A 17,831-nucleotide genomic window follows, 5' to 3' on the forward strand; every position below is an offset into this window, starting at 1 on the left:
ATTATCTTTAAAAAGAAAAAAAACAACTCTTCACTGCACTATGTTCAAAACTTTTGGTCACTGTACAGCAGGGAGTTCATCTGATCAAAATTCGGAGGCTATCAGGATTTGGAAGGAACTAGACAGTTATCCTATGAAACCACACTCAAATAGTTGAATCTGTATGATGTCCACCAAGCAGTCTCTGTCTGGTTGTATGCCTCCGGGGAAAAGGAGAATAAAGGATACTCTCTGAACACAGACTATTGCCAGGAAGACATTTATTAATAGTATTATTACACTTGTTTCTAAAATCTATTATTATTTCAACGGTGAAGAGGTAAATGCCAGACTAACCTCAGTCAGACGGTTATTATAGTTAGGTTGGTAGTAAATTACAAGAAACATCCACAGACTATAATCCTGTTATGAGCATGTAATACATCAGAACACGATGGAGAGGCTGCATGAATTGGCAACATTTTCTATCATTAAAAAGAATAATCGGAAACCTAAAAATGGTGCTTGCCTATAGTTGCAGATATTAGAAAAATCTTTCATTTTAAAGGGTAATTCTGTACCATTTAAAAAAAAATCTATCATCTGCCAAAGACAGATATGTACTGTTTCTATCAAGTGATAGTTGTGCTTAAATATAATTTAAGACAGTTAAATATAAATTCATGTTTACTTCCATATAAAAATATATATAAAAATAGAGTATTTAAAGAGGTGGATATTCATACTAAGGAACTGATTGATCAAAATAGTCTTTTTTTGGTATGATAATGAAATTGAGGTATTTGTGTATTTTGTAATTTCAAACATGTATTGAATAACTCTCTCAGGTTTTTTTTTATCCCCCCCCAAAGGAAAACAGTTCTTTAAAAACCAGTTTTAACTGTGGGCTAGCTCTCAACAAAGCACTTGTAAAATAAAGAAATGCACTATTTTGAAATTAGCAGGTAGAAGAGAAAGTTCTCGATACTAGAATTGGGTATGTTGTATATATATGCTACAGTTTTAATAAAAAAATAATTTTATGTTTACTCTAAATTTGTATTAGATAAATCAAAATATCGTTACTAGTAACATAATATTTGTGGACACATACAAATGTATGAAAATAAACACCTATGCACTTGCAAATGGCTAATCCTTTGAAAATATTTACATAAAATGTAAGCTTAAATTACACAGGGTTCTAACAGCAAACAAAAGCTTTCTTAAGTAGTATCATCAGTAAAACATAATAAAATAATACACTTTAAAATTACATATTTAATCAACTTAGACTGCTTTTTTACCCACCCAAGTTCACAGACAGGATAGGAGGGAATGTTTACGAAAAGTATGAAGAGTGCAAAGTTAAATGCATTGGTGTTTTAACCGTAAAATATTACATTTCCTATCTCTCTCATAGAATCGCTTCGAATTCCTCGTGGAGCATTCCTGTTCTTTTCCTTTTGATTGTAAAATTCAAGAAATACAGGAAGAAATATTTTCATGAGCATTAGATTCACAAAGCCTAAGCCATCATAAACATCACTTTTTTTCCTGGGACGACACAAACACAATCCCTACTTGCAAGTGGAATGTAACTGCTTTTCTCTCCTTTTCAGTATTAATGTACCGAGAGAGAAGATAACGCAACACTCGAGAGCTTTGTCTTTTTGTCCACATAATTCAAGTGTCTCTATTTCTCCTTATTATCACAATGCAATACTTATCCCACAGTGGTTCTAATTTACGATCGTATTTCAAGCGACCTTTTCTAGCTCTAGCGTTCCCCTTGAAAACAAATGATTTTCAAGTGTACATCTTGGCTTTATAAAGCTGGAGGAAAAAAGTGTTATTACTACTTTTTTTAGCCGTGTGTGCATCAGCGTGTGTGTGTGCCAGGGCGCGTCGTGTGTGGTCCGTCCAAATACACGTGATGTACAGAATCTGGTTCTTAGACCACTGTCCAGGTGAGTGAGCGGCTTGCCTCCAATTCCAAGCCCAGTCCTCCCGCAGGGAGTCTACACAGGTCTTTCCCTCGCACACATTCTGCTGAGAAGGATTTCAGAGCAAACCTGATTAATTGGACCTCTGACATGATACGGTGATTGAAAATTTGTTACCGAGTCTTGCTGTCGTTGCTGTAGTTTGCTTTGATTGCTGAAATATTTCCCCACAATATGATTTCTTGATTGTTTCATTTTAATAAAGTGATATTCTTTGGTTAACTTTGATTTCACTACCTGCAAATAAAGAGCAAAAAATAGTCAAAATCAAGGACCTTCAAGCCCTGCATCGTGCAGTATTAACTAACTCACAAACTTGAACAGCACCTTTATCGCACAGATGTCGCCTAACGGGCATAAATATGACCTACGTAACCAGGAGCCAGAGACACTTACCTTTCAAAAACAAACACAAAAAACCCCACAAAAACTAAAGACGGAATTAGAATTTGCCATTTTACTTACATCAGGGCAGCTGACTCCAGTGCAACTGAGGAATAATTTCAGATGATTTCTCTATCACACTGTTGTCTGTGTGTGTGTGTGTGTCTCTCTGTGTGTGTGTGCGTCTCTGTGTGTGTGTGTGTGTGTCTGTGTGTGTGTACTTAGGCCAGAAGCTAACATATAGAAAAGACACTGAGGTGCCTTTGCTGGGTCACTGATTCAAACAGGGTATTCTAAACCTGCCATGCACTCTTTTATAGAATGGAAATTAAAACTATTTTCAGAGAAAAGAAAAACACTTCCTTATTGCACAGCCATAAGGTGATACTTACAAGCAATGGTTTTATTTTCCTGGGCACTCAGTAAGTTAGTAAGGAATCTGTAGACACAGCCCATGCCCTATTAAGCTAATAACTTTATAGATGCTTGTACATATGCAAATATATTTTATCTTAAACTTTTTTGAATTGGCAGAATTATAAAGCATTTACAAAGCATAAGAGGATATATAACAAAAATTTTCTCCCCAGCTCTGCCTCCCCACCTCCAGTCACTCAGCTGACTCCCCAGAAGCAACATATATTACTGGTTTCTTTGTGATCCCATTCACAGATATTTTATGCATATCGACACACACACACACACACACAAACAAAGAGGCCATATTTATAGTCTATTTGTACAGTTTACAAAACGTTGCCCTGGTGCTAGTCTATGATTTTACTTAAATTCAATTAATTAGCATATAGTGTATTATTAGTTTCAGAGGTAGTATAATTGTCAGTTTTAATCATTGGGTTAATGAAACTCAGGTTGTTAATACCAACAGAGGAAATCAGGAAGGGATAAAAACAGAGATTGTGGGGTGGGTTGGGAGTAAGGAGGAGAGAAAATACTGGAAAGATGTTTGAAGTGTCTTCACAAATGAATAACACATCATGAATTCAATTTATTAATTTTTAATTTTTGATGCAATTGCGAGACATTATTTTCGGTCAATATGGTCCCATAAACTATATGTTATTGATGACTAATGAAGGCAATACTAGCTCACGTGGATTTTTAAAATTTCTAAGTACTATATAATGGTTTAGAGCCACATTTTTTTGTTCCATATAAGAGGATACAATGGACACAGCTAAAAAAAATACAGAATATTTAAACAAACACAAGCTATTTATTTTGAAGATAAGTATTTTTAGTTATTATGTGCAAGAGAGCATGAACCCTTTTAGAAGATTTATTTGAGTAGAAATTCTGTAAAGATCTAAACCAAAACATTAACAGTAGTGATTTTTGGGTAGAGGAATTATAGGTGATTTAAAATGTATTCTTTGTAACTTCTGGCCTTGCCTTTTTATTTGAATACAACAAATGTGCATTCTTTTAGAATCATAAAAATGTTGAAGCTATTTCCATTTCGAAGAAAAAATGTAATAGCAATGCATTTTAAAACCAATTATACCCTGCTAACCCCAAAGAAATGAATTGTTTTCCTGTAGCTATGGGACGTTTAGTTTTTTATGATCAGGACCTCAGATGAAGTGACTCCTAAGAAGAGCAGTGAAATCAGTGGGTTGTGGTAAGGAATCCCTACGGACGGTAAATCAGAGCTCAGTTTGCAGTTAACCACTGATTAATATTCCAGGTCCCAAGGCTGTAAGCTGCTGTTATGTGCAGCGCCTTCCGCCCCCGTTTGGTTATCCTACAACTTTAAATATGATAGGCGAGGAGGTGTACCAGTGTTTTCCTGAAGGTTCTGTCCATTTTGGAGGAGGTGTGTATTCAACGATAGCAAGATTAGTGAACATTTTTAAGGAAGTTTATTTAAGGAAACACTTAAGCATAAATATTACATTCAACCCTGAAAAAATATTATTCCAGTGTTCTGAAGCCAAAATAAGGTTACTTTTGTTTATATAATTTTATCTTAAGGTCTGGTTTTTGCAACTGCCAGATGATCTGCATGCTAATTAAATGCAAAATAGATAAAAATACATCCCATTGCTAAAGGTTATATAGTTCTTTAAAAATTATTTCAATGTTTTGTGTGATTTCGGGGTTGCATTTAATGTTGCATTACAAATGTGGGATAATGCCAGTGTAGATGCTTATAGCAATCTTGAATCTGACTTATAAAAGAGATAACACAAAAATATACATTTCCATTGGATTTGCTGAAGCGTATAGCTTCTACTTAAGAGTCATGTCAGTATTTTGCCAGGTCACATGGGAAGGTTGAGAATGTATTTCTATTTTTAAACCACTCAGGTGGTCTCTGAGAAATGAAGATGGGGTGATGGGGTCTCCTCTAGCTTCTGAGGGCCAGCCTAATGCCTCCCATGATGCCAGTGCTGGCGTATGCTACTGGAGATTGATTCCTACACATCTATCCCAGGCCTTAGCCCAACAGCACTTAATTCAGTTGGTTTCCTTTGAAAGCTATTTTGCAGGAAATAACCAAAGATGCTAAGCGTCCTAATTCCTTGGTTAAGCCAGTATTACCCTGTTACTGACTCCTGAAAGGTAACAAACCTACAGAGAAAGAAATACTTCAGTTTTGATTTGTCAAAATAGAGATGTAAAAAGTCTTCCCGAATGCCATTGTAAATGGAAGGAGCCTTTAAAAAATCCAGCAGTATTATGCGCTGTACTGCCAGCACATACAATGTATTTCAGGAAGGCAAGCTTTAGCATTGTGAAATATTTTGTTAAAGGAAATCACCCAGGAATTATTTATAACTATATGATTATTTACCTTGAAAACCCAAAGGCAGCTACCGAAAAATAATGAGATATTATAAAGTCAATATTTACAAATTATATAGCATTTCTATATTCTATCAATAATTAATAAGAAATATATTAGAGAAAAGATCCCATTACAATACGAAAGCAATTTCATTCAGTTCAGCAATTATGCAGGTGAAGAAAATACAACGTTTAATAAAAGGAAAACATTAACAAATGGAAAGACATCCTATGTCAAATCCTCCCAGGTTAATAAAAATGCTATTCCAACGGTAATCACAGCAGGATTTGGGGGGACATGACAAATCCTAAAATACATCTTGAAAAATAAATGCAAGAAAATAACCAAGACCATTTGGGAAGGGGAAAAAAATAAAAACAAAAAAACCCCAGTGATGACGTGGGATTTTTCAATACCAGATGTTCACTCATCTATATTAATTGACTCTACCATCAACCTACCATAGACCCAATTTGTTGGTTGCATAAGCCAAGTATAAGCAGAATTTAATACCGTGATAGAAAAAATAGAAATGTTCATAGTACAGATTGAAGTGCATTTCATAAACGGCTAGTCTTCCCTAAAAATGTTTATGGAGCAATAAGGTAATGCTAAATAAAGCCCAGTGTTATATAAATCTAGTGACCATAAATGTTGACAGCCTAAGAGTTTTAATTACTTGGAATTAAAATCAAGAGTGTATGTTTAAAACGGAGCTATGTACCAAACTCCTAATAGCATCTCCAATGGGGAAAGCAGTGAGAATTAACAGGTGTATATGATAAAAAAGCAGGAATTTTCTCTCTCTCTCTTTTTTTGTTTTTGAGAGAGAGACTGAGAGAGGGAGCACACATGTGTGTGAGGGTGGGGAGGGGCAGAGGGAGAGGGAGAGACAGAATCTTAAGCAGGCTCCACACCCAGCATGGAGCCCAACGCAGGGCTCGATCTCACAACCCTGAGATCATGACCTGAGCAGAAATCAAGAGCCAGACGCTTAACTGACTGAGCCACCCAGGCTTTTTTAAAGATTTTAAGTAATCTCTGCACCCAATGTGGGGCTTGAACCCACGACTCTGAGATCAAGAGAAGCCTGCTCCATTGACTGAGCCAGCACCCCTAAAGGCAGGGATTTTTTGTTTTTATTATATATACTTATTTTTACGTTTTTACAGTTAATAAGAGTTCATGTAATCTTTTTACAGTAGAAAAGCAGCAGAAGAGAAACAAAATGATGCCGTACCTTATAAAATTAAAATGAGTTATTGATGACCCAATGATTTAGTTTTTTCTACATAATATCCAACTTTGAATCTTCAGAGTTCTCTACAAGGAAACACATGGAGTAATTCAGACATGGTCCCCACCCTCAAGGGGGCTATATAAAGACACATGTCTAAGATACTTGAAGTAAGCACAAGAATGAAATGGCTTCAAAGACATTGCCTGAGACTAACTCCCCAAGGTCAGGCACCATGTTGTTTCCGTGTAACGAATAGTTCCTCCGTACATTACTCAGTGCCAATTTATGGTGGGCATGGTCATCTGTTCACAGAGCTATTATTTCTTTGAACTTATTTGATAAATTCAGTATCTGGCATTGCTGTCAAACCGCTATCTCCGTTTCAAAATATTACTTTATTTTACCTACTCTGACGGGCTCTAAAGTGAAGGAAAAGGACTTAGCTACAATTTTTAGGCTTGGAAATATTATGCAAGTGAAAGATGTTTGATACCTGTACCATAAAGAGCTAATTACTTCTTTCCTTTGATCTCTTGTGCGGAAATGTGCCCATTTGGGTCCTTCCCAAAAATCAGAGGACCATTTGGGATTATTAAAATCCAACTAAACTGTCAAGTGGAATGTGGCTTTGAAAGAGAGATGTTAGCAATACAAATGTTAGGTTACCTCTGGGGCATAGTAGTAAGAATAAGAGCAAACAACAAAAGTGACCTATTGGAAAACATCAGTGAAAGAGTTAGGCCTTGAACTGAAGACAAGACCCTAGATGTTTCTGTATGGTCTTCATCTCAAATAGAGACACATTCTAACTGTTCGATGCTGCCAAATGCTTCTTTAAATGTGCGTGCATCTGACTCAAGCACTGAAATGAGACATGTCTACCCAGAGGGATAAGGAACTATTACATATGATTAAATGATACATACCTGTGTGATCTGGCAAATGTTTACATTACTCCAAACGTGAATGTTAAATGACAATTCTTTTGACACTTGAAAATAATCCGAATTAACTGTTTGTCTTCAGCTTTGTGTGTGTGTGTTGCTGTTTATTTTCTTTTTTTGAGTTCACTGTGTCAAATTATATTTAAACTTAGGAAACAAGAGTGAAAGACGATTGGTCTTCATTAAGTGTGAGAACCTGGTTGGATCACCATTGTTCTATAATCACAAGTGTAAGTGTAATAACAAAAATTATTTTTCTCACGGCAGTGTTCACAGTTAGATTAAGTTACATACAGGAATAGACTTCCAAGTTTACAGTGTTTCAAAACAATAATACAGTTTCAATATATTAACTATAGAAACTTAGGAGTAATTCTGGTGCTGGAATCGAGTGCTGTCATGGTAACATAGAAGATGTCGGTGATCACCTGCTTTGTGACTCAGGGTAATAAGAACTGAAATTCTGTGCTTTGGCAGAAGCAACTTGTACTTTTTCATAGGTTTCTTATATGCTAAGAGACCTCCCAGTTTATGATTATAGATCTTGCCACATCTCCGCATAATTAAAGACTTGGGCACACAGGCATTTAGAAGGCATACAAATGGCTACAAATCAACTTGGCTGGTTTTGTCCACTGGCTATTGTAGGACTACACAAACAAATGAAAAACTGTTATAAATTACACAATAAAACACACATTGCAATTTTTACCATTAAATGCATGTAACTTGAACATTCAAAATTGATTTCACATAAATATTAATCAGAATGAGTATATTACCATGTCAATTAACTGCTACATATAAAGTAACTGGGAATTTTCAAAAAAGTCAGTACAAAAAGGGAAAGCTTGGTGAATTGGAAGAGTGTCAGGCATATTAGAAGCAAATACCTTTCCTAAAACTGATCTTAACCTGAATAACACCCAAGGAACTTCTGATGTGGTTCCAGATCCACAGAACAAAATAGAAAACAATTTTCAGTGGTGCAAGTGTTCCAAAATCTCTCTAGACTGGATTCAAGGGGATGTCCTGGTTATAAACGTGTTTCACGGACATGGATGGGATGGGAAGAGGAATGAAGGTAATGGCTTTCCAAGGTTGGAAAACCTGACATTGACCAAAATGTGCTAGTGTGGTCTTTTAAGATAAATGTATAAGATTGAAGTACTTTTTGTTTGGTATAGTCATTCTGCAGACATGACGTTCAATCCAAGATCCAGTCACCAAATTTACAACCAGCTGAAAAAGCAGCCCAAGAATTCACAGAAATGGAATAAAAATAAAGCAACAAACAATAGCTAGAAGCCAGTCCTTATAATTCATCGTTCCATTTCAGGAAATCATGCAATTTTTACAGATAATAATGATATTTTTCATCTACCCCCACCCCAATATTTAATCATGGCCACATGAAATAAGCTATGTTTTGATTGAAGGGAGTCCAACTTCTGAATGGGTCAAAGATGCTGAGGATTAGAAGACAAGACTAAAGTTTTCTTTAGGAATGAGGAATTGTTTTTTGCTTTGGGTATTTCCAGATTTGCAATGTCTCAGTCTCTTCCCCTACCTCCAAATCTCCAAGCCTTCTCACTCTGACAGCTGAGCCTTTTTAACTCCTGCCCCTTAGACAGACCTCAGTTTCCGGCTCTGGGAACACATTCTGCTCTGAGGTGGGGAGATTGATTATAAGGAGCTGTGGACCAGTAGTTTACCAATTCCAGTGGAACTGTTGGTTCTCTCTTGTACCCCTCTGCAGTTCTCCAGGGACTAACTCCCGTTTTAAACTCAGTTTTCTAAGTGGCTGGATATTCATGTCACTGAATTCCTGATATTATTTGAATGATCTTCATTAGTCCAATGGATTACAGGCTAAGTTCCTACCCTGCTCTATTTCAATGTGCATCTTGGGTCTTGGACTCTGTTTTGACCTTCACTCACAGGTATTTGTTTCCATCTATCTCTGGAACTTAGGTGTGATTTAAGCATATGGCACGGAAATGTCCCTTAGAAACAATTTGTATGGACCAACATTCCAACTGCTGGCTTCACTGTAGGGATTCACTCAGCACTACTGGGGCCTTTGAAAGGAGAGCTTCCACAGGGCCACTCAATCTCTTGTCAGAAGAGCCCTCTAGCTGCTTGTCTGAGGGTGCATGCCCGTCTGTTGGTCTGCTGGTATTCCAGAGGGTCTGGGGAGAAGGGCTCCGCCGTTTAGGTGCCAACTTTCACTTTCATTTTTCTGATTTCAGCCTCTAGATTAATTTGTTCTTTTCTCTACCTTTGTTTCTGAGTCCAATTTTTGATGTTCAGTTTTAAAAGAAATCTTATATATGGACATACGTTCTTGGCTGCACGTGGTGGGGTGAGGGTTCCACCAATTTTGCATCCAGACTTTGAAGCAATCATTTTCTGACCTGTGTCTCAGCCTTGCCTTCTTCTACACCCACTTCCTTCAGGCCTGGACCATTCAGAGGATCTGCGGGCAAGTGTGCTTCACCTCCAATTGGCGATTCTCCTCTCTCTCATTTTACACTGTAATTCCTTTGTAGGCTAAGTTAAACTCCTTAGAATGAATTCAGATTTCTTGTCTGTTATGAGTTATTTCTTATTCTGTCTTTTTTTTAGTGGGGAGCAGTGGTGAATAGCTTCATGTCTTTAAAGTCTTTTGGTGGAGTTTCAAGTGGAAGAGAAGATAAATGCTTGTGGTCATTCTGCCACATTTAATCTGTACTCCATGCATGATTTTTGACCTTATCCTCTATGCTAGTTTTTCCAAAGTGTGTTTAGTGAGGTGTTAATAGCTGTTATTAAAAGAAAGGAAAGTGGTTCTGTGGTCAAAAATGTTTGGGAAAAACTGGGTCAAATGAAGCTAAACAGTTTTTTTGCCATGAGGGCTTTTTGGATCATTTAAAATACTAATATTATTTGAGAATCTTTACAGTAGAGGAGTATACAGAGTTTCCCAAACCACAGATCCTGTTTTCACTAGGCTAGAACACCAAAACATAAAGTAGGGAATGCTAATCAAGGCAGTTAAGAGTCCATCCTAGCTTGATTCTTAAACCTTCGTATTAAAACCCCCCGAAATGAGGGTTTATTGCAAAAAACATGAAATACTTATGGATCAACATCTCTTTCTTAGGCATGCTGACATCCTAGGTGTCAGTACTTCAGAGGCTGCCGTGTACAGCTGCCTCCTGGGGTCATCATACTAGTTAGCATAGAGGGACTGACACTCTCGTCATTTAATTATCCTTTTTAAGAGAGAGACCCTGGTGTAATTGGTGTTACCACCATTCAACAAAGGCTGCTTCCTTTGGAACAGGAACTTCTACCAAACCATCCCAGAAAAGGCTGGGCTCCCTGGGGGCTCATGAATGCATTCTCAGCAGTCAACGATTTGTAATCTAATCATCTGGCAGAAAAAGCTAGAATTCTTGCAGATAATGGACTGAGCATTAATTATTTTTTGCACAGAAAAAAACTGTCTAGAATCACTTTCCCCCAAAAGGGTTTTAGGACTGGTAGGCAGTGAAAGCTTCTGTAACCCCTCTTTAGTGATAGGGCCACTGAAAGGTATTGAATGACAACATTGGATTGGGACCACAGAAACACCCTGGCGGGGACATGAAGAATGAATTTGAGTCGTTGAAAGTGAAACTTCTGAGATGAAAATATTGCAGAAGTCTAGGGCAAGTAAATGGTAGAGAAGAAGACCCGCAACCAACCTCGTTCATTTACCAGCACCCTACCAACTATTTCCAGCCTCCTTGACTTGCTCTTCCCCACATTATCAAAGACCTTCCTCTTATGCCCTCCTGTATTCCTTATGTATCCATTAGTCTTGATTATTCCCTTTCTGCCCATGAACATGAAAAGTAGTTTCTCCTATAAACTGCCCCTAGACCACTTTCTTTTCTAAATCCAGTATCTTTCTTTCTCGTTTTCACTTGTTGAAAAGCTTTACCAGCCTTCTTTTCTCATTTCTTATACCTCTTCAATCTATTGTAGTTTAATTCATGCCCCCAATATTTTACAGGAATTACTGTTAATGATCAGAAAGGGCCTTCTCAATGCCAAATCAATGACTATTTAAAAATCCTTATCTTAATAAATCTATCCATTACATTTGACAGCAGTAATGCTGTTTTGATCTCTCCTTACAAATTTTCACTTTTTGGCTTTCCACGGCACCCCGCTCTACTAGAGTTTTCCTTTATCAGTTTATTCTCTAAATTCAAATGCTCCTATTTCTGCAAACTCCAAGAGCTCCTTCCTCAGCTCCTCTAACTCTACTCACTTTCTCTGGATGATCTATTTTCATTGTTGCAACTATTGCCTGTTTTTGGATGACTTCCAATCTTTTATCTCTAGCCGCACCCTGCCCCTCGAGCTTCAGACTCGTAGAGCCAACTGCCTGTGAGATATCTCCACCTGGATGCCCCACGGGCATCTCCAACACAACATGTTCGAAACGGAATCATCGTCTTTCCCCTGAGCCGGTCCCTTCTCAGTCATTCCCTGACTCAATTTCTGGTTCAGCTCTAATCCATCGCCCAAGTTAGGAGTCGTCTTTGATTCTTTCTACACCCCCATGCTGCAGATAAGATCTACAGATTTTACTTTTAACATAGGGCTTGTATTTGTCTCCTCCCTTGTGCTTGCAGTCTCTGTCCTGGTTTGGGCAAGCTTTTATTATCTCTCACCTGACTTCTGAAAACGTCTCCTAACTTCTCTTCCAGACTCAGTCCTCTTTCTGTCTTTCTCCCTCAATATTATCAGACTTACCTATTTGAAACAAAGATGTGACCATCTCCCTTCTCCATAAAACCTTTCACTGGCTCTCCACCACCTATAGGATAAAGCCTAAGCTCTTAGCATGATCTGGCCGTAGCCCACCTTTCCCAGGCCCTGATTTTAACTGATGTTCTACAATATACAGAATTGCATGTTGGGGATATGTTGAGCTTGAGATACTGAAGGGAACCCTAAAAAATGTTCTCCTAGCTCATTTTACAGTAGTTAGTACAGTGCTCACATAGACACTCAAATATTTGTTGAATTAAATTGCCATTACCAATTTATTAAAAATAACTATGTGGATAAATTGTGGGATCTGCTATCTAAGCTATCTATATTTGGATCAATTCTTTTTTCTCTGAAAGTTGTTACCTCAGTTTTTTAGGTAGGTGAATGTAAAGGCTTTTTTCTTCATTGTGTTTATGATAAACTTTTCAAGTTTGAAGGAGAGAGGGAAAAACTTCAAGCCCATCACAGAGAAGGAAAACTTTTCTAGGTCAGCTAAGCTTTTGTTTACATAATTAAAATTAAATAATAAAATGGGAAATCATCTCTGACAAGGAACTGAAAATCCTTTCTTCTTTCCGTGGTGCCAGAATCAAAGGAGACTTGTGTTATTAGAGCTGGGTAGTAACGCCAAAGGGATTTTTTTTTCCCTTTGGACTGAGTCAAGAGCTGTACACCAGCCAGAAAACAGGGATCTCATATAAGGTTTGTACAACTGAGTAGGCTAATTAATAATCACATAGTTGTGGATTTGCCCCTCCTGCAGCCAGGTCTGGGCTGATAATATTTTTGTATCCTACCCAGGTTTTAGCTTGCTGATAGATGTTGGCCACATAACTAAATGCACTATCCAAAGCTCACAGTGATTTAAGATGTTGGGTGATAGTTTGGAAAGGTTATAAAACATCAGTGTCAGCACTAGAAACTTCCTGAGGTACAAGTGGTACATATTGTTCAAGACTTCAGTGACAATTATGCCTACGTGATGAACGGGTTAGAGACTTTGTGATGAAGAGAGCCAGTTGAGAAAGATGAACTTATCATTCTGTGGTGTAACTGGAAAGGCAAATGCTCCCAGAAGTATTTTAGCTCAAACAAGAAAACTTCAACATGGATGACACTGCTCCAGAATCAACTGAGACAATTTGGACGATACCTAGGTAGTTGCCAAGTCAACACACGTTAGAAATAGGGCCTAAAAAGCAATTTATACATGATCATTACACATAATTAAAAAGCCAAATAAGTGGTGTAATTTCACCTGACATGCTTAAATCATTGTTATGGAAATTAAAGATAACTTTAGTGGTCATATTTAGAAGCCAGTATTCTAGTTCTGGTAGTTCAAAGAGTCTTTGTTGTAGTTCTCAAATTCCATGACTATGAGTGTCACTGGTTCACGCTGCGGCAGGAGACACACATAATGCAATCATGTGGGAAGGGCATCTTCTGTTTTTAATTGGAGCCATGCTGGAAATCTTTGGAAGACTTCTCCTTTTTAGGCTTCCAGAGCAACTAAAGATGAAAAAGAAAAACAGATACCCTCCCCCAAAATACTAATTGAAGACACATTATATAAAAATAAGTAAATAAACAAACCTTTTCTAAAAGAGGCAAAAACCCGATCTGTATGTTGTCTTTCAAAGTCCCCATTTTATGTGGGTTTTGGCAACCCCCGACCTGTTTTCGCAGCCAACTCCGATCCTGGGCTGGCTCAGCGGCAAGGTTATTTCTTCCTCTTCCAGGCTACCTGCTCTTGTGTTTCTAAGTCTTGCCTTTTTGCAAATAGGATAGGAACTCAAAGGGTGTTCTATTTTTTTGTGGAAGAAAGAAAGAGACACGCAGTCTCCTACAGCGCAGAAGCTGTTGAGCAACAGCACGGCCAAGCTTCAAGTTACTAGATCAAAACTGGAAAGGCCCCGCTCTCCACTGTGGGTGCAGGCTCGCACTTCGCTGAGACGCGGTGGCAGCTGTCATACACGATTACATGTACAAAATATAACACAGAGCATTCAGAAGAACCAATGCAGCGTCAATAAATTTGGGGTAGCCATAAAATCCTGAGGACCCAAATGGTTTCTGACAGTCATTTAAGGGCTGAAAAACAGGACCCAAGAAACCTTATGTTGTCATTTCCCTAGTCAACCCGGTGACTGCATTCTGGTTTACAAGAGGGGGGGCGGCATTTGAGAAAGAAGGAGTGAACCCATATCTGACAGAATGATCAAATGAGACATTGTCCACTGTAGTTTCAACAGCATCTCCTGAGATCTAGAGCACATGACAGGAGCCAAGTCACCTCATACACCAAAGCAATGTCTGGACAATGTATGCGAAACTTGAAAAAGTGTGGACAAAATCCAGTTTGCAAACCCTTGTCTTATTAAAAGAGTAGGGGAATGAAGCTGAAGTTAGAGAGAGAATTTCTATGTGAGAAGTTGTCCAAAGGCTTGGCGGTCTTCCTCCCTCGGAGGGAGTGGCTTCACCCTTGCTTCAAGCCAAGTGAGAGCGGCCTTCGAGAGACCAATGTTGAGAGGCGGAACTCATGTCCTTTGAGGTCTGCGGAGCCTTAGAATTGGTATGAGACACCGTGGCTATAGCCCAGCTTTCAGGTGGCTGGGGGAAGGATAAAATCATTTTCTGCTATCACCTTATCAGCTTAGCCTATTATATTACTGACCACAGATAAAATCATTTTCACCATGGGGTGTTGGGGATACTCAAAACACAGGTCCACCTGTTTAATGCACTGGATAAACCAACGGAGGAAGGTCATTCATGAGATTAGCACATTAAATTGTCTTGATTTTCAAGCTCCACCAAAGACTTTTGCTGCCTTCGTTGGCCACAATTTCCAATGGGAAGGTTCCGAGTCTATTAGACAAGGCAAGTGCTCTCCAGGTTTCCTTCCTCCTGCTTGCATTGACCAGTAAGTGTCTACACACAAGCTAATTCTTTTTTAACTTCTTATTTCATAGAGCCTCCAGTTGTGATCGCTACATGCTTTGGCTGAGTGATGCTGAATACCTCATTTGATCTCCTCCTGACATAGTTTTTTAATACTGACAATACAATTAAAGATACAATGAGAAATTTAAAAAGTCAAAAGCTACAATCAATAAAGAGCCAGCACAAATACCTCATGAAAATGGCATCCACATGTCCCCTGCAAAAACTCTTTGTGTCGCCCCATCGTTATAGTAAATGTGTCAACCACTTCGTAGCCATATGTTTTTGCAGCATCCAGAATAATCACATTTTCTTTCCATAAATTCTGAACTTCACTCTGTATTGCAATGCAGAAGAATGGGAATTTTAAAATATAATTTCAATCAGAATGAGAATCTTTATTAAGAGGATTGTTTTATGGGGCGCCTGGGTGGCACAGCGGTTAAGCGTCTGCCTTCGGCTCAGGGCGTGATCCCGGCGTTCTGGGATCGAGCCCCACATCAGGTTCCTCCGCTGTGAGACTGCTTCTTCCTCTCCCACTCCCCCTGCTTGTGTTCCCTCTCTCACTGGCTGTCTCTATCTCATAAATAAATTTAAAAAATCTTTAAAAAAATAAAAGGATTGTTTTATGATTTAATAACTCAGGTAGAAATCATGTAAATATCGTTTTTACAGATTGGCACCACTGCAAGAAAAAGAATTAATTTTACATGACTTTCTTATATAAAGACTTTATCAGTGTTTTACTCAAAATATAAAGACAAACATTTATGTATATATAAAACGGCAATACATAAATATCTAGAATGACACACAGTTTGGACCTTATCCTTCTATGAAAAGTAATTAGGTTTATTTCCCACAAAGATCCAGTAAAATATTTAAAATTCTCACTTTAAAAGTCAAAATTTAAAAATCACAAAGGCTATCTCCATCTACTTGGATTCTTATTCATTTAGTCATTGAATATTAATTAGTATCTGTTTTGTGCTTAGCTCTGTGCTAAGGGACAGCAATAGAGGCTAAACAAATCATGGCCCCTGCTCCTAAGACATTGCATTCTAATAGGAGAAACAGATTTGTAAACATTTACTAAGACCTTTATTGGATGTAAATATACTAGCCTCTGGGCTGGTAGGGCAGGGGGAATAGCTGAGCAGGGGCAGCCTTCAGGAAGGGTTCCAGCCAGAGAGAGGTTTGCCTGTTGGATGGAGGTGGGGCAGCAGAGTAGGGGAGTGAGCTTCAGGGAACAGCAGAACTGACTGAAGCCTCCAGCTGCTGCTTCTCTGGATCGTATTCTTCCCTTTCTCCCCAACCATGTCCAAAGCCACGATGGTGCTTGGCAGAAAGTCTAAGTCAGGGGCACTGTTGAGAGGGGGGACCCCTCCACTAACTACTCTAGCTCTGGGATTCCTCATCAGCTTGGCTAGGACTTTCTCAGACTGACCTGTTGTCTGAGACTCTTCCTATGTCATCCATCCTTCTCCCGCTCCCTTTATGTCAGACAATTACAGGCAACCACAGTGCCCAATATACAGTAGACCCTCCAAAAATATTTGGTGCAAGACGGAGTGATAGGCCTCAAGTGTTGGGCCTGAAACTCTTCCTGCCTACTCAGCACCTTCCCCTTCCCCTTTCCAGACCTTCTCCCTAATACATCCCCTTCCTCTGCTAATTCTGTCTGCTGTCTGCTTCCTGCAGAACCCAAACTGACGGAGGGACCTGCTCTTGCCTTTCTAAAAGATAAAAATGCTTTTCATTTCCCAGTTGCAAAAACAAATCACTTGCCCTTGTTGACCCAACTGCAAGGTACAAGGAGCGGTGCAGCCATGTCTGATTTTCTGTCTTCTCCACTGTGCTAGCATGCCCACCTTTAGGTGACATCTAGAGAAGAGTGTTCCCCCCAAAATAAAAGTAGTGAATAGAAAAATTCCTAAGGAAGAAATCCAGAGGGAAGGAACATATGTGAATTTAGTTGATGCCATCATGTGAACAATGATGCTCAATATTGTTTGCAGACTTCTTGTCCAGTTACAAGTATTTTCTCACCTTTAGTATGTCTAATTACAAAAGGTATATGGAACTTTACAGTAAGCAGTTTCTAAAAAGAGTTTTCTAGAGAAAGGTTGGTTCTCTGGGAAACAGACTCCGGAGATGGGAATTTGCATGCAGGGGGGCTAACAGGAGAGTGTTTTGGGGATCAACACCTATAAAGAAGTGATGTAGTTCTAAGAGAGGCTTTTGTGGGTCCCAGTGGGAGTTCTAGAGTCCGTCTGGTCCCTCCAAGATGGCCCAAATTAAGGAAAGGGGGCTGAATCTTGGTACTCCTAGACCAGCAAGTCGGGCCTGGGCAGCAAAAGGCAATTCCTGCCAAGAGTCAGGTGGGAGTCCTCACTGGGCCACACTCCCTGTGGCCCAGGTGAATGAATGTTTCCATCTTAAAGGGGTGATCTGGGTAGGAGCCAAATCATATGAAGCATCACTCATTCATTTTTGCGTGAGATATTTTTTGCAAGTCTACTATGTGCTGAGAATTGCATTTTGCACTTGGGGTACCAGACTGAGCAATGCAGCCCTCCCTCCTCAGTACTTGCTCTCACAGAAATTAGTCTAGCAGGGGAGACAGAAAACCAAGGATTGTATCTGTTGAGGGACATAAACAAGACACAAGACGCTCTTAGAGGAGCTCCCATCAGGAGCAGCCAATC

At 38.9% G+C, this 17,831-nt stretch overlaps 1 protein-coding gene across 3 annotated transcripts in view; it reads right to left on the reverse strand.

Moving 5' to 3' along the window:
• Positions 1-243: 243 nt before the first annotated feature.
• The window catches only part of CPED1 (cadherin like and PC-esterase domain containing 1), a 261,484-nt gene continuing 243,896 nt past the window's right edge, over positions 244-17,831 (reverse strand). For 2 of the 3 annotated variants that reach the window (XM_087860862.1, XM_045792760.2), the window contains 2 exons: positions 15,314-15,460; positions 244-2,222 (listed from right to left, as the gene is read on the reverse strand). In XM_087860862.1, coding sequence (XP_087716988.1) covers positions 2,001-2,222; positions 15,314-15,460 — 369 coding nt within the window. In that variant the 3' untranslated portion in view covers positions 244-2,000. The remainder of the gene's footprint in view (positions 2,223-15,313; positions 15,461-17,831) is intronic. The other variant, XR_006778640.2, reaches the window with a different exon arrangement.

This window comes from Ursus americanus, chromosome 3, assembly GCF_024610735.1.
Source record: "Ursus americanus isolate L20-20 chromosome 3, mUrsAme1.1.p, whole genome shotgun sequence".
In the NCBI taxonomy this organism is placed as follows: domain Eukaryota; kingdom Metazoa; phylum Chordata; class Mammalia; order Carnivora; family Ursidae; genus Ursus; species Ursus americanus.